This window comes from Cololabis saira, chromosome 6 (genome assembly GCF_033807715.1).
Source record: "Cololabis saira isolate AMF1-May2022 chromosome 6, fColSai1.1, whole genome shotgun sequence".
Taxonomy (NCBI): domain Eukaryota; kingdom Metazoa; phylum Chordata; class Actinopteri; order Beloniformes; family Belonidae; genus Cololabis; species Cololabis saira.
In genome coordinates this window covers 49214609-49232131 of record NC_084592.1, presented here as the reverse complement: position 1 = coordinate 49232131, position 17523 = coordinate 49214609, and the positions used below count along the sequence as shown (strand labels likewise).

Sequence of the window (17523 nt, the reverse complement as noted above, 5' to 3'; positions counted from 1 at the left end):
ACAGCCTCTTCCAACTCCTCCCCTCTGGACGGCGCTACAGAGCTCTGTGCACCAGAACCTCCAGACACAGGGACAGTTTCTTCCCCCAAGCGGTTGCTCTGATGAACTCTCACAAATAACAGTCTCAGAGTAACCAAACACGTGCAAAAACCATCCAGCACCTTCCTTGACAACCATGTCTGCCTCACTCAGCTGCACCTCTCACTGTGTATTTCTTTGTATAATTTCTATAATCTTTTTGTATTTTTTTTCTATAATTGCCCTGTTAAATTGTAAAATTGTAAATAGGTTATGTTTATTTTTATTCAGAACTGTCCCTTTTTCTTTTCTTTTCTCTTCTCTCTCTACCTCAAACTGCTGCACCTTAAATGTTTATACTGTTTATTCTGTATCATAGAAATTCCACATTTGTTTTATTGTTTATTTTATTTTATCACCAAAGAGCGAAATTACCGGAGTCAAATTCCTTGTTGGACAATGTTTCGAACCTGGCCAATAAAGATGATTCCGATTCTGGTATATAGATGTACATTATGGATATAGATATGTTATATGTAAGTATGTATATGGATATATTGAGTTGTATTATACGTACAGTATTTGTGTGCGGATTTATAGTTATATATGTGGATATATAGATTTATAGTAATTTTTATGTATATAATTGGAGGTAAATATATGAACCAGTGTATATAGCATATCTACTCTTATATAGTATAGTATAATAGACTCAGCAACTTTGATAGATAATATATTTACTAATGAAATTGATATTGAAATAACAGGGGGACTGCTGTTGAATGATATCAGTGACCATCTTCCCGTTTTTGCCATCTTACATAATTTCTTCAAGGCCAAAAAAGAACCCAAGCAAAACATCTATAACCTTTCAAGATTGAAAACACCAGAAACCATTGCAGCCCTTAATGTGGACCTTAGTGAGCAGGACTGGCAGGAGGTCTATGTTAACAAAGACCCCAACAAAGCATATGATGCTTTCCTAGCCACATTACTGGACCTTTATGACAAGAACTGTCCCTTAAGAAAACAAGCTGCAAAGCCCAAGAACAAAAATAACCCCTGGATAACAAGGGGGATTGAAAATGCATGCAAAAAGAAAAATCTATTATATAAAAACTTTTTAAAACATAGAACGAAAGAAACCGAAAATAGATACAAAACTTATAAAAATAAATTATTAAAAATTATAAGAATTCAGAAGAAAGAGCATTACTATAAATTACTGCAACAATATCGGAGTAATACACAGGGGACATGGAAGGTAATAAATAGTGTAATTAGGAAAGGTAAGGGCAAAGCAGACTATCCCAATTATTTTACGAAGGATAAAAAAACAACAGTAAATAATCCAAAGGAAATAGTCAATGAATTTAATACATACTTCTCAAATGTGGGTTATAACCTGGCAAATGAGATTGTGGAGCCGGTAAATAAGGAAGGCTTAGTAGATCTAGTTGAACGAAATTATTATACAATTTATATAAGTGAAGTTAAAGAAATAGACATACTTGATATTGTGCATAAATTCAAAGATAAAAGGTCTGCTGATTGGACAGATATAGATATGTCTTTAGTTAAAAATATTATAGTAAACATAGTAAAACCACTGACCTATATATGTAATCTATCATTTCAAACTGGAATCTTCCCTAATAAAATGAAAACCGCCAAAGTAATACCCATCTTCAAAAACGGAGATAGACACCTTTTTAATAATTACAGACCAATTTCGTTATTATCTCAATTCTCAAAAATAATAGAAAAATTGTTTGTCAATAGACTCGATAAATTCATAGAAAAACACAATCTGCTGAGCAATAATCAATATGGGTTCAGAGGTAACAGGTAATAACCTCAATGGCTGTGATGGAACTAGTAGAGGAAATTTCAACTGCTATTGAGAAAGGGGAATATACAGTGGGGGTGTTTATTGACCTGAAGAAAGCATTTGACACCATAGATCATAAACTTTTATTAAATAAATTAGAGAGATATGGTGTCAGAGGGATTAATTCATGGATAGAGAGTTATCTTGATGACAGATTTCAATATGTTGAGTTAAATAATGATAAATCAGAACTAGAAAGAGTCACCTTCGGTGTCCCACAAGGTTCAGTGCTAGGTCCTAAATTGTTCATATTATATATAAATGATATTTGTAAAGTGTCTAAAATAATAAATTATGTCTTGTTTGCTGATGATACAAACCTTTATTGTTCAGGGAAGAATTTGGAACAGCTGCTGAATGTGGTGGAAGGAGAACTGAAAAATGTGAAGGCATGGTTTGATATCAATAAGTTATCATTAAACCTAACTAAAACTAAGTTCATAATTTTTGGCACTAGAAAAAAAAATAATCATATAACAATTAAAATTAGTGGTATGGAAATAGAAAGAGTATATGAAAATAAGTTCCTGGGGGTAATAATTGATGATAAACTTAGCTGGAAATCACATATAAATAGTGTAAAATCAAGAATGTCTAAAACCCTAGCAATAGTAAATAAAACAAATTATTTTTTCTGTCAAAGAGCACAGTTTTTAATGTATAACTCACTCATAGTTCCATACATGACTTATTGTGTGGAGATATGGGGTAACACCTACAAAACAAATACAAACCCTATTTTTCTATTACAGAAAAGAGCGTTAAGGATAATTAATAAAACCGACTATTATGAACCAACAAATAATCTTTTTATTAAATATAATATCTTAAAATTCCATGATATAGTAGAGCAGAAAACTGTTTTATTTGCCTTAAAAGCCCAGCAGAAACTGCTTCCAAACTGCATTCAGGACCTGTTCCAGATAAAAGAAACCTGTTATGACCTGAGGGGGAAACTCATGTTTGAGATAACGACAGCAAGAACAAATATTAAAAAGAAATGTACATCAGTTAAGGCAAAAGAAATTTGGAATAGTTGTAATAACAACCTAAAAATGTGTCGCTCTATCGTCAAGTTTAAGAAATTGTTTAAAGAAAATATTGTAAATAAATATAAAACACTATAATTATAAAGTATACTATCAAAAACATTCTAGGATGTGAAATGTCAATTTTATATTTTGTCTAACTTATTTATTTATTTTTTTTCTTCTTTATGTATTGTTTGTTTTCACTGAGTAAAAGATAATGTCTCATATTTTTTTGCTGATCAAAAGAAAAAAGGGTAGGCACTATAAGCTACGGCTTCAGCCTACACCTTTTCGGCAAAAGAAATGTTGATTTTTTTTTTTTTTCTCTTCCTTTTCATCTTGTTCTGTACAAGCCGAAATAAAGATTAATTCATTCATTCATTCATTCATTCATAGTTATTCAAGTATATTGTTATACCATTGCTGTCTAATGTTCTCTATTATATTGTAATATTATAGTAAAGTAATGATAATGTAATACTATACATTATAATTACTTCTATTAGTACTTACATACATAGTAGCACAACTAATTGCTGGGCATTTGTTTTGTTTTCTTTTGTGTGCTTTGATTTGATTTATATATACATATACCGTAGATGAGCATTTAGTAGCCCGGGCGTTTAATATGCTAAATCCACTCGGACCCCAGGCGTTTATAAGAACCAGGCGGGTATTTGCACCAGGCTACAATTTATTTTTGCAATGAGCAGCACCAGACCATTACTTACAAAGAACATATGAGATCACCATAGTACCACTGGAACTAAAATTGTACACACTGTACACAACACAACACCTCACGACGAGCTCCCGATCACGAATCGTGAGGTCTCAATAAAATCAAGCGTGTTTGAAATCCTGGTCTCTCCTCGTGAAGGAATCACAGTTGAAGCAGCTGCGACCCGATTGGACTCATCCTTTCACAGAGAGCATGCACAATCTCTGATGTTACGTCAAAACCTATTATTTGTAAGTTTTGCAAATTCACATTACAAATCATGTTTTAATAGCAAAAAAAAAGAGCGCATGGTGCGGGTCGCCGCGTCCCCTACGCCGTAGGCTCTGCGTTGGTATAACGCGGAACCATAAATCAGCCTTTAGTGTGTGCGCTGTCTGCTGAACTCTTTTTTCTCTTCTCATTTTGCTGGGACGTCGGGTTCCTCCGCCGAGACACAACTTGAAATGATTCGCAGTGCACACACCCAATCAGAAACGGTACAGCTTCACTCCGCTCACATGCTCTATCTGTGCAACGGCGACACACGGAGCTGATCAGAGCAGTATGAACGATACTGTACACAATACAATGCAAATACAGTGGTATTACCAGGTTATTACCGGTAGTTGCCCGGGCGTTTAATTGAACCGGCGTTTATTATGCCAAATGGGCTCGGACCCCCGGCGGCTATTAGAGCACAGGCGCATATTTGCGCGCGGGCGACTATTTGGTCATCTACGGTAATTGAGTATTATATCACTGTATTGAACAGTTATTAAAGTAGGTATGTGTGTTTTATAAGTAAGTTTATTGAAACTCTTGTTAAATGTAAGAATGTATGTAGATTCAGGGCTAGGACTGGATAAGTGTTTACTTCAATCATATATATATATATATATATATATATATATATATATATATATATATTTATTCAGTTTTTTTACTTTTTTGTACTCTTTTTTTAACATGCATGTTCGAAATAAAAAGTGATGTCATCAGGGGGAATGGGGACGGGGATGGGGGGGTTACACGGTACCTTGATGAGGTTGGCCCCGCCCTTCTCACTGCCGATGTAGAACTTCTTCTCCGGAGTCTGGAAGGCCAGCAGCTCCTTGGTGACGCCGATGTGTCCCTCCAGGATCGTCTCCTCCACGCCCGTCTCCCCGGACCGCTTCACCTCGTCCTGGGGGAGAGACACCGCTCAGTAATTAGGGATATACGTATAAATAATCATGCATGTTTCAGTTTTCATTTGTCATGTCTGAACAATAACTTTTGACCTTGTTTTTTGTCTCAACTCTTGCAGAGAAGCAGATGCAGCAGTTTGGACGGCGCTGCAGGGGAGCGTTGTTGCTGCTCTCATCCTCTTATTATCAACGACAGCTTTAAGCAGTTAGTACTGTACGTGTGTGTGTTACGAGATAACTGGTTTATCAGACAGGAAAGCAACGGTCACATTTTTTTATTTTTTCTTTCCCCCCTCAGGATTAATTTCTGCCTATCATCACTATTAACTACCTCACATTATAACTGACAACCACAACTAGTCACAATTACAACAATAACTAAGTACTCTGCATTGCTGCAATCTCAAACTTCATCTACACACCCCGTACAGACCCCCCCCCCTTTTTTTTTCTTCTTCTTTCTTACTTTCACTTTTTATGTTATTTTATTTTTGCATGTACCATACTCATGAACTGGCAGCACTTTAATATTCAACTATTTATTAGTATTTATCATGTACCACAGCAGATACAACATAGCACTACAGCACTTTAGTTCTCAAACCATTCATTTCCCCAGCACGGTTTTTATCGTCATTAACTTTTATTGTGAATGCATATGCCATGTTATGTGTGCTATATTGTTTTCTTCTTTTGTGATTATTATTATTGTTGTTTGTATGATTTTTGCTGATTACATCTGGCAGGGGGACTACCGATGTAAACCAGCCTATGGCTGCAATCTGGTGCATCTACATTTTTTTAATTTCCCTTTCAAGAAAATGTTGATTGATGTACACTGTCCCTACCAAATAAAATACATTGAATTGAAAATTGAAATTGAAATGTCACGAGAAGGAGAAGTGGGACTGCACCCTGTCTGACCCTCAGACAGTTGTCTGGACCAATCAGCACGCAGTATTCTCTACATTAGAACCCCTTTCCCTTACGCTGACTCGTGTTTATGGACCGTATTTTCGTATCGTATTATAAGGCGCACCATCAATAAATGGCCTATTTTCAAACTATCTTTATATATAAGGCGCACGGAATATACGGTAAGATACCGTACTATAGTGGCCGGGGTTGAGTTAGCATCACCTGATGGAGCTGCGCTACAGGGAATGCTACAAAAAAAAAAGAAAAAAAAAAACAAGTACTGTAAGTCAAAACTTTATGAAGAAAATGTAATAAATTACAGTTTTTTAGCGCCGTTTTTAGCGCCTTTACTTCGGCGACACAAACTACAATCCCCCTGACTACAATAGCAGAAATTACCGTAATGATCCTATATACGGAAAACCGCATTACAAGGCGCACGGCCGAGTTTTGAGAAAATTAAAGGCTTTTCGGTGCAGAAAATACGGTAACTGGGGCGTTCCCAATCAATTAAAAGTGAGGAGAGTGTTGAGACTGGCAGAGGGGTGTGGGGATGGAACTGGACAGTTTCATTCTACTCGAAGGATCAGAATTCTGACTCTGTGCTTTTCTTTCCTTGTATGCCTAAAGGCTGAGTTATGGTTCTGCGTCAAAACCACGCCGTGCCTACGCCGTAGGGTTCGCGTCGACGCAGACCACACGCCGTCACTGATGCCGTCACTGACCTGCACCTCCCAAGAATTGTAACTACACGCGGAGGCGACGCAGACCAAACGCAGACGAGAGGGCTGTGATTGGTTCGCTTGGTAAGAAACGCATTTCCGGTTTCCAGTTTGAAGCAGTCGTGAACTTTCAGCGCTCTTTTTTCGTGTATGTGTGATTTTTTTTGGTTTTGTTTTTTTGCACAATAGTTGTCCTTATCTCTTTCATTCACTGTGACCGGAAAAGTCGGATAAACCATTCAGGAAAAGATCGCTAACTAGCAGTCACGGGGGGAACTGCACCGCAGCGAAATGGAGAGACGGAGAAGTCCGAAGGTTCACGACGACGTCACGGTGACGGAGTAGGCACGGCGTTGGTTTGATGCAGAACCATAACTCAGGCTTAATGTTTTAGGTGTTTAGACCTGACGGGGGTCATGGTGTCGGCCCGGTCCTCCCCGGCCCGGTTCTTACCCGTATCCTCTTGAGCCAGTCGATCTCGTTGTTCAGCAGAACCTCGGCGTTGGGCAGGTTGATGTTGGAGTTGTAGGCGTAGTTCAGCAGGTGACGCAGCAGCGTGAAGTAGTCGCCGGCGTGTTTGGCTCGTTCCCTGGCCGTGCTCTACACACACACATATACATGTACACACACACACACAGCTCTGATCATCCTTCCTGACGGGGGAATCTCCACACATCCGTCCAAACATCTACCCCCTCTAGAGGGAAGGAAGCCACTCTTATTCACTATTCACTCCATTGGCTTCTGTAATGGGAAATTTTGGTATAATATATATATATTTTGTCTTGTATGCTTTAAGACTAATGCACAAATCCTGTTTTCAAGTGAACATTCCTATGCCGAGGTCAAGCTCCTTTGACACAGTGCCTGGCATGGTTGCCAGGGTGATATTTCGTCTTTTTGTTCCCAGCCTGGCCACTATAAGATAGCGTGTGCCTAAACATCTCTAGTTCATTTCAGGCTGACTGCTCGTCTGATCAGGCAGCTCTGTGTGACTCCATTCATGAATGCTTTTTCCTTTTATCAAAACTCCAGACAGACAGCTGAGTGTGTCCTGACATTCTTTTTGAACACTTTATTGAACGAACAACAATTTTTGCCACCACATTTCCTGTCCTAAAGCCCTCAACGAACTTGCCCCGCCCTATTTCTGGGAACTTTTAACGGTGCGTGAGTCTGGCAGGACTGAGATCCTCCAACCAAGGGTTGTTGGAGGATCACAGGTCAAAGGTCAAAGGTCCAGCACTGAGGTGACCCGGCCTTTTCAACTGGAACAAACTCCCCTGAAACTTACACCCTCTCTCTGACCTGGGCTTTTTTAAATCAAGGCTTAAACCTACTTATTTAGAATGTCTTTAATACCCAGTAGTGTGGTGACACTTTTTACTCTTTTTCTTTTATTCTATTTATTTTTGCTCCGTCTTATGATTGTATGTTGTATTCTGTAAAGTTTGGCTGTAAAGGTTTGTATAAACGTACTCACCCCCAGCACGGTGAAGAGCAGCGTGATGAAGAACAGCAGCGGCCGGTGGCCCATGCAGCACCTGGTGGCCATGAGGAAGAACTGCTCCTGGGCCATCTGACGCACCGACCTGCCGGACAACACCGTTACTCACACCAGGAACAGGAACTAGGGACTAGGGGCTAGGAACTAGGGACTAGGAACAGGAACTAGGAACTGTCTCAAGTAAACCACCATCCTGCCGGACCAACACCGTCGTTACTCACACCGGGAACAGGAACTAGGAACAGGGAACCGTCTCACGTAGCCGCACGCGGCTCTGTAGCGCCGCCCTAGTGGCTCCTGGAGCTTTTTCAAAAATGGTTGACCTTTTTTTCTTCTTTCTTTTTTTTCTCTTTTTTTCTTCCTTTTTTAATCTCAACATTTCAACTTTTTTCTCAACATTCCAACTTTTTTCTCGACATTCCAACTTTTTTCTCAAGATTCCAACTTTTTTCTCGACATTCCAACTTTTTTCTCGACATTCCAACTTTTTTCTCGACATTTCAACTTTTTTCTCGACATTCCAACTTTTTTCTCAACATTCCAACTTTTTTCTCGACATTCCAACTTTTTTCTCAACATTCCAACTTTTTTCTCAACATTCCAACTTTTTTCTCGACATTTCAACTTTTTTCTCAACATTCCAACTTTTTTCTCGACATTTCAACTTTTTTCTCGACATTCCAACTTTTTTCTCAACATTCCAACTTTTTTCTCAACATTCCAACTTTTTTCTCAACATTCCAACTTTTTTCTCGACATTTCAACTTTTTTCTCGACATTCCAACTTTTTTCTCAACATTTCAACTTTTTCTCGAAATGTTGACTTTTCTCGACATTCCAACTTTTTTCTGTGCATAATGAAAAAAAATCTCCCCCCAGTTCTAACTAATATAGAAACATGCAGCATGTGTTGTCTTCATTCTAAGGCTTATACAAGACTTTTCATTTTTTGCGGCTCCAGACATATTAGTTTTTTGTGTTTTTGGTCCAATATGGATCTAAAACATCTTGGGTTGACGGCCCCTGGACTAGATCAAACTCTCCACGTTGCTGCGGCTGGAAGTTTTCCATTAATTATCACTAGTTGATCCCCAGCACGTACCTGCTGTGGCAGTGCAGCAGCAGGTCGATGATGAAGGTCTGCCAGGCCTTCTCCTTGCTCAGCGTGTCCAGCGCCGTGGGCATGAGGGCGAAGCACAGCGTCATCACCTCCAGGGCCTCGCAGCAGACCTGCTCGTCCTCCCCGTCCGGCTCCTTGGCAGCGTTGGTCTGGGGGGACAGAGACGTGGGGGGGGACAGAGACGTGGGGGGGGGGACAGAGACGTGGGGGGGGGGACAGAGACGTGTCACCGGGACGCTGCAGCTCAGGGACGATACGGTAACTCACCACTCAATACTGGGGCGATAACGATAATATCACCATACACCATATCTACATTCATCTCTACAGGACTGTCTCAAAATTAGAATATTGTGATAAAGTCCTTTATTTTCTGTAATGCAAAAATCTTATACATTCTGGATTCATTACAAATCAACTGAAATATTACAAGCCTTTTATTATTTTAATATTGCTGATCATATCAGCAATATTAAATCAGAATATCAGAATATTCTGGGAATCTTAATCTTAAACTGTAAACCATAATCAGCAATATTAAAATAATAAAAGGCTTGCAATATTTCAGTTGATTTGTAATGAATCCAGAATGTATGACATTTTTTTTTTTTTTTTTTTAAATTGCATTACAGAAAATAAAGAACTTTATCACAATATTCTAATTTTCTGAGACAGTCCTGTATATTGTAAGAAATTTCATCAACGATATATCACGATATATGTGACTGAAAAAAGGAAAACATCTGTAATTATGCATTTATTCAAGGCCAAAACTTCCTACAATGTACAAAGAAAGTAATTTGTATATTTCCTCTCTGCTGCTAGTCTGTAAATGTAAACTCTGTTGGACAGATTGAAGTGCATGAACAATAGTTCGGTGACAACTGCGTAAATCCATTATGTGTTGTAATAAAATATCCACATTAGCTGTCAGTTTATCGATTATTTATTGCGACAGAGTATTTTTTACAATATTTTTCCCCCCCCCACTCCTGCAGCTCCCTGGTCTCATCGGGGGGGGGGGTTAGATTCCTGCAGGACGGTCCTTTACCTTCTCGTAGATCCGGCTGATGTCCTCGTTGGAGCTGAACACCAGCTGCACCGTCCCGCAGCCCGACGCCCAAACGATTTTCTGCACAGCTCGGATCACACAAATGTCTGGGATGTACTTTGATGCCTGGAAGAAATTCTGATGAAAAATACAGAATACATCCCAAAGAATCTATTACTCCCTTATTCCTACAGTCCTCCACTCAGCAGACACACGGCAGGACAGACGGCAGGACAGACGGCAGGACAGACAGACGGCAGGACAGACGGCAGGACAGACAGCAGGACAGACGGCAGGACAGACGGCAGGACAGACAGACAGCAGGACAGACGGCAGGACAGACAGCAGGACAGACGGCAGGACAGACAGCAGGACAGACAGACGGCAGGACAGACGGCAGGACAGACAGCAGGACAGACAGACGGCAGGACAGACGTAGGGCTGGGCGATATATCGAGATTTTAATATATATCGATATATTTTCAAACGTGATATGGTACGAGACAATATCGTTTATATTGATTTAAATTCTTTTTATGATTTTGATATAGCTTATTTTGTGACAAATTGACTTGAATGTTTTATTTGAGATTGTCACAAATGTTTTGTTATTTGCACAACTGTCAACCTCAGTGGAAAAGTCTGCCTGTTACTGTCTACATTGTATTTTAATTTAATTGTTATGCAGGAAAGGGATATTTGTTTTATTTTATTCAAGAAGCATTTTTATTCTATATATGCAGGCAGTTTATTTTTATTTCATTTGTTTTATACATGTTGATATTGTGCAGACCTCTGTTAATAAAGGAACCTGTGTGACATTTGGCACGAGGCTTTGTATTAAAACTGACTGTTTTTTTAAGAAATTATGCTAACAGAGATGCTAACAGAGATGCTAACAGAGATGCTATGCTATAATGATTTGGGGGAAACCCCAATTATGGCACAGAAAAAATATGGATATATATCGAGTATCAACATTCAGCTAGAAAATATCCAGATATGACTTTTGGTTCATATCGCCCAGGCCTAGACAGACGGCAGGACAGACAGACAGCAGGACAGACGGCAGGACAGACAGACGGCAGGACAGACAGACAGCAGGACAGACGGCAGGACAGACAGACGGCAGGACAGACAGACAGCAGGACATGGAAACAGCAGCTTCAACAGTGATTTTTGATGCAACACATCTGCTCTGTAACGGCTCTTCTCCACCAGAACCGACTCGTCTCCTCCACCAGGTTTGGTTCTTTCCCACCAGGGTCTAACTAGAGTAGATACTTTTCTGTACCTATTCTGCTGAGGTTCTAAGTGGCTGAGTCGGGCTGTGATGTCATCACACTCCAGGCCACCGATTGGTCGGGGGGTTGGAGTCTTGCATTATTTTATCTTTTATTTATCATCTAAAAAAAATGTGAATATTCTGGGAATCTCAATGTTAAACTGTAAACCATGCAATATTAAAATAATAAAAGGCTTGAAAAAAATTTCAGTTGATTTGTAATGAATCCAGAATGTATGACATTTTTGCTTTTTTAAATTGCATTACAGAAAATAAAGAACTTTATCACAATATTCTAATTTTCTGAGACAGTCCTGTAGGTACTAGTAGGTGCTAGTAGGTTCTAGTGGAAAAGTGCCGTTAAAGAGCAGCTTCAACAGTGATCGTTGTTAATCAACACATCAACTCTAACAGAGTTAGAGCTGGGGTTAATAGGATGTTAGAGTGTTGTATATGCAGAGTTAGAGTTAACAGGATGTTACTTGTATTCTCCTCCAGCAGAGTTTGATTTAGGGTTAACAAGATTTTAGAGTGTTGTATAGAGTTACAGTTAAAGTTAACAGGATGTAAAGGTACTTGAGTTAAAGTTAACAGGATGTAAAGGTACTTGAGTTAAAGTTAACAGGATGTAAAGGTACTTGTATTCTCCTCCAGCAGAGTTAGAGTTAGAGTTAACAGGATGTAAAGGTACTTGAGTTAGAGTTAACAGGATGTAAAGGTACTTGAGTTAGAGTTAACAGGATGTTCAGGTACTTGTATTCTCCTCCAGCAGAGTTAGAGTTAGAGTTAACAGGATGTTAGAGTGTTGTTTATACAGAGTTAGAGTTAACAGGATGTAAAGGTACTTGTACTCTCCTCCAGCTCCGTTACCTCGTCAGAGATCTGCTGGGCCAGCCGGATGGCCACGTTGCGCAGCATGCACTCGGAGGCGGGGTTGGGGATGTTCTGCAGGGCGCTCTGCAGCACCAGCGCCTGGTCGTGGGTGGCCTGGTTGATCTGGAGGGGGGGGGGAGGTTAATACCAGGTTAATACCAGGGGGGGGGGGGGGGGGGGGGGGCAGGACTGGCTGCTGGGGGGGGGACTCACCGGGGACACGGGCACGTTGCCCTCGGCGTTGGGCTGGCAGGCCTCGGCCACGGCCTTCACGTGGCCGTAGCCCACGGCCGTCAGCAGCAGCTTGGCGATCTTCAGGGCGTTCAGGTACGCCCCCCGCCGCGTCTCCATGTCCGCCGACGGCAGGAAGTTGTTCCGGGTCAGCATGCTCAGCACCAGCGGCAGCCCGCCGCTCTTCAGGAAGTTGTACTGGAAGTCGCTGGCGTCCTCTCCCAGCGTGGCGCTGGCGGGCATCAGCAGCGCGTAGACGACCTGCAGGAGGACAGGCAGGAGAGAGGGGGGATGAAGGATCTGAAGCTGCTGGTGACCACGCGGCGACCACGCGGCGACCACGATGCGACCACGCGGCGACCAGGAGAATAAACCAGTGTTTTTGTCAGCCTGTTTCACTTCTAGTTTCAGTCTAGTCTTTGGGTCCAGCTATCATTTTAGTTTTTATTAGTTTTAGTCACGTTCATCCTCCTTTTAGTCGTGTCGACTAAAAGTCTGAGCATTTTAGTCAGAATTGTCCATTTTAGTCTAGTTTTAGTCGAGGAAAACTGATAACATTTTAGTCTACATCTCGGATGGATGGATGGACAGGCGAATGGATGGATGGAGGGATGGATGGATGCATAGACGGATGGACAGACAGACGGACGCAGGGATGAATGGATGGAGGGATGGATGGTGTGAGGTTAATCAAACCTTTGAACTAGTTTTTGTCCTCTACGTGGGTTCACCAGTCGCAGTGAAAGCTAGTAGAAAGCTTTCCAGACCCTGAGTAGGCCGGAAGTCGAACGGTATCAAAACCTTTGTCCGCTGAAGAACTCATCTGACGCCTACTCACCAGCCACGGGACTGAAGAAGATGACTGGCTACAACAGACTGGAGAGGAGTCCGAGAGATGGAAGAAACCTTTCCACTAATGAGTCATGCTGACATCCTCAAACACTTTACTTGCATTGTTGTTGTAATTTAGGCTTAAATGTTTATGAGGCTATTATTCTAAGCCTAATGGGCGGATATTAGCTGAAAGTTTCAAAAGGACAAATAGGAGGGAATTGTGAGGTTAATCAAACTTTTGAACTAGTTTTTGTCCTTATGAACTGTCACATGCTTTGTTAACAGATGTCAGGACAGCCACTTCCTGATCTACTCAAGGGTTTCGACTGTCCTGGGGACAGTTGTCCCATTGTCCTTGAGGTTAACTAAAGGTTAGCTGGATGCATCTGTTCAAAGACCTCCAACAGATTTCCCGTTTTGTCCGGAAGGCATTTGACCCATAGCTTTTAAAAAATAAAAAAATTAAATTAAAAAAACTCAAAAAATTTGAGCACTCAAGCGAGGACTGGAAATCACTTTTTTGTCAAATCTAGAGTGCGGGTGTCGGTTTCTAGAGTGCGAGAAACAGTAAAAAAATAACCTGAATTTTTATTTGTAACTTGAGCTCACGGCCAAACCGTAAAAAGGAGACAAATACTTTTTGGTCAGAATATAGACATAAGTGTTGGGATTCATAAAACGTGACTTTGACAGGCGGGGTATGCACAAAATTTAAACGGGGGGCGGGGGGGGCTAGAGCGGGGCGAATTCTTGCCTCGGTCTCCATTGGCTGTAATGTAATCAAAAGTTTTCTTCAAAAGAATCTCACTCTGTCTTCGTATCTACATTTTAGTCTGCTTTTTATTCCTCTACAATATAGCATTCTATATTTAATGATGGTTGTGGTCACCTCGATGAGGTACAGCACTTGTGAGGGCGATGGGCCGAAGAAGCAGGAGTCCAGCGACGGACTGAGGCTGTTCTCCCCCAGCTTGGCGTGGTCCAGACACACGGCCCTGAGGTTCTCCACCGTGGTGTTATCTGCACAGACCAGAGTAGCAGGTGAACAGACCAGAGTAGCAGGTGAACAGACCAGAGTAGCAGGTGAACAGACCAGAGTAGCAGGAGAACAGACCAGAGTAGCAGGTGAACAGACCAGAGTAGCAGGAGAACAGACCAGAGTAGCAGACCAGAGTAGCAGGAGAACAGACCAGAGTAGCAGACCAGAGTAGCAGGAGAACAGACCAGAGTAGCAGGAGAACAGACCAGAGTAGCAGGAGAACAGACCAGAGTAGCAGGAGAACAGACCAGAGTAGCAGGAGAACAGACCAGAGTAGTAGGAGAACAGACCAGAGTAGCAGGAGAACAGACCAGAGAACAGACCAGAGTAGCAGGAGAACAGACCAGAACAGACCAGAGAACAGACCAGAGTAGCAGGAGAACAGACCAGAGTAGTAGGAGAACAGACCAGAGTAGTAGGAGAACAGACCAGAGTAGCAGGAGAACAGACCAGAGTAGCAGACCAGAGTAGCAGGAGAACAGACCAGAGTAGCAGGAGAACAGACCAGAGTAGCAGGAGAACAGACCAGAGTAGCAGACCAGAGTAGCAGGAGAACAGACCAGAGTAGCAGGAGAACAGACCAGAGTAGCAGGAGAACAGACCAGAGTAGCAGGAGAACAGACCAGAGTAGCAGACCAGAGTAGCAGGAGAACAGACCAGAGTAGCAGGAGAACAGACCAGAGTAGCAGGAGAACAGACCAGAGAACAGACCAGAGAACAGACCAGAGTAGCAGGAGAACAGACCAGAGTAGCAGGAGAACAGACCAGAGTAACAGACCAGAGAACAGACCAGAGTAGCAGGAGAACAGACCAGAGTAGCAGGAGAACAGACCAGAGTAGCAGACCAGAGTAGCAGGAGAACAGACCAGAGTAGCAGGAGAACAGACCAGAGTAGCAGGAGAACAGACCAGAGTAGCAGGAGAACAGACCAGAGTAGCAGGAGAACAGACCAGAGTAGCAGGAGAACAGACCAGAGTAGCAGGAGAACAGACCAGAGAACAGACCAGAGTAGCAGGAGAACAGACCAGAGTAGCAGGAGAACAGACCAGAACAGACCAGAGTAGCAGGAGAACAGACCAGAGTAGCAGGAGAACGGACCAGAGTAGCAGGAGAACAGACCAGAGTAGCAGGAGAACAGACCAGAGAACAGACCAGAGTAGCAGGAGAACAGACCAGAGTAGCAGGAGAACAGACCAGAGTAGCAGACCAGAGTAGCAGCAGAACAGACCAGAGTAGCAGGAGAACAGACCAGAGTAGCAGGAGAACAGACCAGAGTAGCAGACCAGAGTAGCAGCAGAACAGACCAGAGTAGCAGCAGAACAGACCAGAACAGCAGGAGAACGGCCCTGCCGTTGTTAAGGAGACTGGGGGGGGCCCGGGGGGGTCCACACGTACCTGGGGGCATCAGCTTCATCAGGACTCGGGCTCCGTCCCGCAGCTGAGGCATGTTCAGGTTGCAGCCCAGGTCAGCGATCTGCCACAGGAAGGAGATGTAGCGCAGATGCAGCGACATGATCTGTGGGGAGAAGAGTGTTGGTCACATGATCAGCTGATCCCCCCCATCACCCCTCCACCACCCCCACCACCCCGATCTGTGGGTTGATGACAGTCTGGTCTAGGCCTGTGTTGAAAAAAAAAAAATAATCGATTCTCGATTCTAAATCAATTCTCGTATTAATTCCTAAAAATCGATTCCTATGTCTAAAGATCGATTTTTTTTCATCATTACGTCACAACTTTTGGTATTTTTTTGTTTATGCCCAAACAAGGAATGTTTTGTTGGACACGAGAATACCTTTAAATATGTTTAAAGGTATGAAAACATAACAAACATTAAAGTACATTTGCATAAAATGCTAAAAACCAAATTCTCAAAAATTAAAAACCGAAATACACCGAAAATGGAAAAAATTAAAAAAGGAATGTGGGAAAAAATAAAAGCGATCCTCCTCCACAGCTATGTAATAAACTCTTATTATTGTTCAGGCTTATTTATTTATTAATTCTTCCGTATAAACTTTGGCGCGTAAACTAGTCCCGCAGCTTTGAGAAAACGCGAAAAGTAAAAACGTAGAAACGTGCACCCTAATCGAGAGGTACGACTTTTATTAGCGATTGGTGCGCACGTTTTCGCGCAACGTGCGAAAACGTGCGCTTTTTGGGCCACCCGGAACGCATTGGGAGAACTTTGGGGCCTCACCACTCGCACACCGTTACTCTAAAAATTGTGAACCGATTTAGAAAGTTGTAGGCCCTGAATTTAACTACAGTCCTGTGAATTTTCAGAGCGATCGCATAAATAGTTTTTGCACGAAGTGCAAAAACATTTCCAAATTTCCAAACTAATGGGGAGATTTTCCCATGTATGTGTGTGGCGCGGAATGTCCCACTGTGGATGGGAGGAGGTAAAAAAAAAAGCCAAAATTCACATTTTTTCTGAGTCACCTAACTTTCTCATACCTGCACGTAGAAATGTCATTCAAACTTCAAAACGGAGGAAAACTTCTCTTCTCTCTCCAAACCCTAAACTGTTTTTTCCTAAGATGTACACTTTTCAAAATATGAGCACACAAGCAAGGACTGGAAATCACTTTTTGTCAAATCTAGAGTGTGGAATTCAGTTGGTAGAGTGTGAGAAACAGCAAAAAATAACCCACATTTTTATTTGTAACTCGAGCTCACGGCCAAACCGTAAAAAGGAGACGAATAATTTTTGGTCAGAATGTAGACATAGGAGTTGGGATTCAATAAATGTGTCTTTGACAGTCGGGGTATGCACAAAATCTAAACGGGGGGGGGGGCTAGAGCGGCGCCAATACCTGTCTCAGTCTCCATTCACTTTAATGTAATCAAACGTTTTTTTTCAAAATAATCTCACTCTGTCTTCGCACTGAGCTTACTCACTCATTTTAAGGAATATCTGAATAAAAATAAGATTGTCGGAATCTGCCGGGTTCTGTGTCTCTCACGATGTTTTCGTTTTTCTGCTACGAGCTACGGTTTGATCACAAATCAGTTATTTGAGAGCTTGTCAGAACCCCAAATCAGGGTTTTTCTCACAGCCAAACCAGAAGGTTCTGTGTGCAGAGTCACAC

At 41.8% G+C, this 17523-nt stretch overlaps 1 protein-coding gene across 6 annotated transcripts in view; it reads right to left on the bottom strand.

The window, feature by feature from the left end:
- LOC133446238 (probable ubiquitin carboxyl-terminal hydrolase FAF-X) overlaps positions 1 to 17523 on the bottom strand; it is a 108907-nt gene that overhangs the window by 27383 nt on the left and 64001 nt on the right. For 3 of the 6 annotated variants that reach the window (XM_061724220.1, XM_061724223.1, XM_061724224.1), the window contains 9 exons: positions 15824 to 15944; positions 14279 to 14409; positions 12538 to 12816; positions 12322 to 12447; positions 10167 to 10304; positions 9098 to 9264; positions 7972 to 8080; positions 6942 to 7088; positions 4698 to 4844 (listed from right to left, as the gene is read on the bottom strand). In XM_061724220.1, coding sequence (XP_061580204.1) covers positions 4698 to 4844; positions 6942 to 7088; positions 7972 to 8080; positions 9098 to 9264; positions 10167 to 10304; positions 12322 to 12447; positions 12538 to 12816; positions 14279 to 14409; positions 15824 to 15944 — 1365 coding nt within the window. The remainder of the gene's footprint in view (positions 1 to 4697; positions 4845 to 6941; positions 7089 to 7971; positions 8081 to 9097; positions 9265 to 10166; positions 10305 to 12321; positions 12448 to 12537; positions 12817 to 14278; positions 14410 to 15823; positions 15945 to 17523) is intronic. The other 3 variants (XM_061724221.1, XM_061724225.1, XM_061724226.1) reach the window with 1 other exon arrangement.